The following is a 6,000-nucleotide window of genomic DNA, read 5'->3' on the forward strand; positions in this document are numbered from 1 at the left end:
CATGCACATGCCTCCCATCCAATCTGACGGAGCATGAGAGGATCTGCCAGGAGGAATGGGATAAACTGAGTGCAAATGTAAGAGACTTAAACAAGGACCAAGTGAAGCTGTAATTGCTTCCATACAGGCTTCTACAAAGGACTGAAATAAGGGTCCGAAAACTTTTCAGATTTCAGTTTTTGATTTTTAATAAACCAAAACATGTTTTTACTATGAGAATATGAGATCAATGAGTGTAGACTCATGGGACAAATTGCAATTGTATTTATTTCAAGGTGCATTTTTTAAATCCTTATACATCTGACAGCAGAGATTAGCAGTAGTTATTTAAATTAAACTGAAGGTGTAAAAGGCTGAAAACAGCAGCTGAAAGCTACAATGATCAAATGGCTGCATGATACTACTTAACACTTATCCCCCCTTACTCTAGCCCTACATCTGTGCAACACACACACACACACACACACACACAAACAAACACACACACAAACATTTGACCTGCGTGACACTTGCCTTCATTGGCTCTTTTCTCTGGTTAATCCTCCCCCTTGGAAAATGCTCACTGTGCTCTCCCACAGTTTCCTTTCCTCTCTCATTCAGATTCTCTGATAATTTAGTTCGATTCAAATCTACTGTGCTGGCATTACACTAAAGAAAAGTTAAATTGTGTATCAAGACAAATCCTGCTATTATTGCAGCACTTGAGAGGTGGACAAGGATCATTTAATAATCATCACAAAGTATTGTGTGAAACAATAAATACCAAGTTCAAAATGTGACCTGGAACAATGTTTGACCTATTTGATCAAGAGACCCTGCAGAAAAAGCTTTTACTAAACCTAAAGATTTACTAAAGATTATCACAATCACTTCGGAAAATATACTCATTCTGAGCACTGACTGTTAATAACGCACCTCTTGTTTTCACTTGTCCAAAGTCACACATAGGCACACACGAGCACACATGAGCACACACAAACACACACACACACACACACACCAGGAGAATACGTTTTACATAGAAACAAGTTTGATAGAAATAATAACACACAGTAGAACTTACAGTGAGGAGGAGAAGGTGAGGGCATCTGGGGTGGGTTTGTTGGTGTATTTAATTTGGCCATGTGGGAACACATTAGTGGCGGATGTTGCGTTATTCCACATTTCTAAAAGATATTGGTACGCATTTTTCTGGGATATATATAGTACACATAAGGGGATATAGAGCACCTTTTTTTCTTGTCAAAAGTTTAAATAATTCAGAATTAAGCACACTGGTGTTAAAACCTCATATATGTAATATCCTGTGGATACACAGAGACACACTTATGAACCTTTAACTACATTTAAAGGAGCATTTCAGCAGTTTATTTATATTTATTTAGATTGCATTTCCATAACGAGGGGAGACTCCCAAGAGACAAGTTAACAAATGGTCAAAATCAAAGCAACAATCACTTATTTTCCTCCAAATATAACTGAAGCAAGAAAAAACAGTCAGTGGTATAATTACACCCACCAGCCTCCTACATTTTCTCTTAACTCCAGTTCAATGTAAACACACGAGAGATTTACTATCAAAAATCTCACCTACTACTTCCACTATGCCTCACGATGAGTAAACTCAGGTTCGGGTAACTCAAATATGAAGAGTGCCCCTTTCATGGATTGCTGCATAATTTTAAAATGATTCCCGGTGAAAGCAATCTAATTGGTGTAGCTTCAGGTAAGAGCCGCTCTTTAAATGGTCTTCATTTATATCCCTGTATCAAAGCACATTATGGACCCTGGTGGTCCCTGGAACCCCTCACTGACAGGATCAGGTGAAACAATATAGCACATGTGGGCTCGTGCTGTGAGCACACACGCGCGCACACACACACACACACACACACACACACACACACAAAGACATCCAGTTTGACTTCACAAAACTTCTGATCAGACTCACCGGCTCGTCCTCCTGCTCCTGCGTGTAGTCATCCTGATAGTCGCTGTGAGAGAAGTCGCTGGCGAGGTTGGTGTAAAGTAGATAAGCCAGTAAAAGAGATATTCCCAGTAGGTGCATGTTTATAAAGTCATCAAGTGTTTATGAGCCGAGAAGCATAGAAATGGATTTTTAAAAAAGCCTCCCCAGGGTCTGCGCTCCCCTCTGCTTCTGCTGCTGATAACACTGTTTCATTGAACCTCTCTCTCTCTCTGTGTGTGTGTGTGTGTGTGTGTGTATGTGTGTGTGTGTGTGTGTGTATGGGGGGGGGGGGGGGGGGCTATGTCTGTCTGTGTGTGTGTGTGTGTGTGTGTGTCTTTGTCTCTCTGTCAAGGTCCAGTATTCCAGTGTGAACCCCGCTGTGAAAGTAATCCCGGTCATATGGAAGCAGACAAATCCGGTCAGAGTCTGGAGCGTCAATTCAGACCAAACCTACAGGATAACTGACGACCGGATTTCAAAATAAAAGCCTAACCGGCCAGTGAGGGGACATCTATTAAAGGTGCAATGAATGACTGATATGTTCTACTGACCTCTATCGACAGCTCATGGGAATTGCATCAACCTATGTTGCAACTGGGTATCCTTGGGCTGTTTATATTTTTTTGTCCATTAATGAATTTATCACAAGTGTATTTTGTAGATCTCATTGTTTCACATCTTTTTTATTATCTTTTAGAGAAAACCATGGTATTATCTCCTGCAGAATAGAAAGCAAAGCACCAAAACTTAACGAGGTTTATAACTCCATGATTTACTATAGCCTGGATGTTGTGTTTTGAAAACTTAACATAGTTTTATTGTGAAAAGTCTGAAGGAAGTCAGATGGTATTTGTCTATTGTAGCTTTAGACTCTTCCCGTGCTACTTGACATGTGAGTCTGGGAATAAAGTTGAGAAAAGGAGCAGCAGTGAGCCCAGTCTCGACTGAACATGTCTCATTTCCCATCAAAGTTCCAGTGGCCTAATGCCATTGGTCCTTCAGTCATTGTTTCAGGACAACAAGTTTGAGATACACCATCAGAGACGTCATTTTAATTTGGTTCATGACTTCAGGCCTGCAGGGACAGTTGCGTGTAGCTGCCCAGCAGGTCATTGACACTGGTGGACTGTCACGTCTGGACATCAAACAAAGGCCTCCAAGACTTAAACTAACTCAGTGCTCATTACAAACACCATCTTGCTAAGTAGAGTAGTCGTACTTCCATTTCTTCCAAATTGACCCAGTCACAAATATGTTTTCATCAGTAGCCTACTTGTAGAAATGAGCGTATTTTAATGAATTAACTGCTTAATTACTTCTGAACAAAATATGTTCTGGGTTTTCTAGTTTATTTGGGTATTTTACATCAAAATATACAGTATAAGATGACTTTGATATGGAGCAGTACTCTGCTCACTTCTCTCTCTACTGTGATCAGCCTGGTAATGATCCCCAGAGCGCTTAGTTAACAAAATACAAACATGAGTTAAATACACCATAAGGATCTGACATGTGCTTATAGGGATGCAATTATGAGTCAGTGTAATGTGAGTTATGCCTCAGTGCTGTTACAGCTGGGAGCAAAACCTCAGCAGCCTACATCTCTGTAAGCTTTTATATGAGAGGTTCTACAGGTTTTCACTCCTGGCGCAGCTGTTACAGACAAAACGTAGATGAGTAACTTGTAGATGTGTGTTTGGTTATCAGTTATCATTTTAATTCGGCGCCATTCTTATTGTTTTGCATATACATTTCAAGCCCATTTTAACCATATATACCTCTCTGGTATGAGAAAGTCACTTCAAATATAACAGCAGCTTTCTTATACACTGGACCTAATCAGAATGTTACCAGACTCCCTACCTACTACTTCCTAACCCTAACCCTAAAGCATTACCAGGTCTTGATTTGTGCCCCATGGAAGACAATTCACACCAGTCCAAGCACACACATACACACAGGGAAAGGTTGTAGTAGGCAGTTTGGCCAAGATTCTGTTAAACTGAGCAATGAGTGCGTATGTGTGAGGGGCCACTCTGCAGCTATTTAGGGGATATGAAATCCAACAGCAAGGCCGGCATTCCAAAGTATTACAAGACACACACACAGAAAGCAAAAGCCTAAATGATCTTTTCCTTGAGGCATATTCAGTTCAGATTACACTGAGGGAATGAGCAGAAACAATAGTGAGGAGGGGTCATTAAGAGAAACAGAATTTATATTGTTAGATTATTAGAACGATATAGAACATTTGGATATTTGTTTATTTGTTTATTTTTACTGTATAGCTGCCTAACATAATAGGTGTGTGTGTGTGTGTGTGTGCGAGCGGACATACATTTTTGTTACCTCTTTAGGATGTTTTCCAGTACAAACACTGACTTTGGGGACCAAAGCTCAGTCCTATTGAAGCAACATTTCATATCTAAGGCCCTGGTTAAGTTTTGGGGTAAGATGTGATTGTGGGTAGGTTAATGTTAGGGTGAGGCATGAATCGGTGCACTTATGTGTAAGGTGACGCTGGAATTACACAGTTGCTGTGAAACCATTTCATTCATCCAATCTGTTTGATGAAATTGTTACTTTGAAGATATCTTGTGCCTCAAGTTTAATTGTTCATATCATATCTAATTTAATTCCTGCCATGTTTCATTCATATACTGTTGATATCAGTATATAACAGGTAATGCAAGTGGCTGTTGACTTAAACCAAAACTAAGTCAGAATACAGGAAATGTGTTTTAGAGGACCCTCGGACCCCCACTAATAATGCATCTCTCCAAATTCACTCCCCCAATTTAAGACATTGGCACCCAATGGATATATGAGATGGTCTCCATCACATAACAGGTCAGAACACACAAAACAAAGATGGCACTTCAAGCTATTTTTACCTATTTTCACCTTCATGGACAGAAAACTACAATAGTGATATCCCAGTAACACCACAACTGACTGAGACCACTGTTCCAATCTAACAAAATGGTACAGTGATTAATATTGTTCATCGTGCGTGTGTGTGTGTGTGTGTGCGTGTGCGCGTGTGTGTGTGTCTGTGTGTGTGTGTGAGAGAGAGAGAGAGAGAGAGAGAGAGAGAGCGCTCAGCCACCCATTCCAACTGTGGGAATTTTTAGTCTACCGGAACTTAACAACAATGGGGAGGACGGCAATAGGGTATTTTGTGTGTGTGTGTGTGTGTGTGTGTGTGTGAGTGTGTGTGTGTGTGTGTGTGTGTGAGAGAGAGAGAGAGAGACTCTTTGCCTGCAAGAAATACTGTTGCATCTTGTAAACCTAAATGTCCTAGACCTCCTTTTTTTATTTTAAGGAAAAGAAAAAAACATCTTACCTGAACCCAATTCCAAACAAGCCACTGTTAATACCTGCCCCTGGTTACTAAACCTCATCTCTCTCTCTCACTTTGCACCAGTGAGTGACCAACAGACCCAGCACATTTGTAAACAGCCCTCTGCAAAAGTGCCACTATCCGTCTCACTCATTTCCTGTGGCAAGGACATGTTTCACCAGTGAGCATACGGATAAAAGAATACAGTTGGGGTGAGGAGAGCAGGTTCACAGGTTCGTGGGAGTAAGACAGCTCAGTTGTTTGAATACGGAAAGATTCAGTGTTACTTATATTAAGTGCTAGAGATATAACAAGATTCAGTAGATACAGTAAAGATGCATGTAAAGCCAGTTGCTTCACTTTTTACTCCGTGCACACAAGAAAAAAGTTAAACTTGTTTTTTCTGGCTCACACACATACACACATACACATACACATATAGAGACTGGGGGGAAAGCATGTTAGTGGGGAGATAAGGCTCCTTTGTTAGCTAGTTGACTCCTAGACACTATTAATTACACAGGGCCCAGGGAAACAGGTCAATGACATATCTATTGTGTGTGTATGTGTGTGTGTGTGTGTGTGTGTGTGTGTGTGTGTGTGTGTGTGTGTGAAAATGCAAGAAAAAAATTTCACTGAAACTAATTAAACCAACTCCACCATCATCAGGATTTTACTAATTTATTAT

General features: G+C 40.4%; 1 protein-coding gene across 1 annotated transcript in view; it reads right to left on the bottom strand.

Annotated features, from left to right (window-relative positions):
• The window catches only part of vegfc (vascular endothelial growth factor c), a 56,143-nt gene extending 53,875 nt beyond the window's left edge, over positions 1-2,268 (bottom strand). The window contains exon 1 of the mRNA XM_034606151.1: positions 1,952-2,268. Within this exon, the coding sequence (XP_034462042.1) occupies positions 1,952-2,068 (117 nt within the window). The 5' untranslated portion in view covers positions 2,069-2,268. The remainder of the gene's footprint in view (positions 1-1,951) is intronic.
• Positions 2,269-6,000: the final 3,732 nt, after the last annotated feature.

Source organism: Hippoglossus hippoglossus, chromosome 1, assembly GCF_009819705.1.
Source record: "Hippoglossus hippoglossus isolate fHipHip1 chromosome 1, fHipHip1.pri, whole genome shotgun sequence".
In the NCBI taxonomy this organism is placed as follows: Eukaryota; Metazoa; Chordata; class Actinopteri; order Pleuronectiformes; family Pleuronectidae; genus Hippoglossus; species Hippoglossus hippoglossus.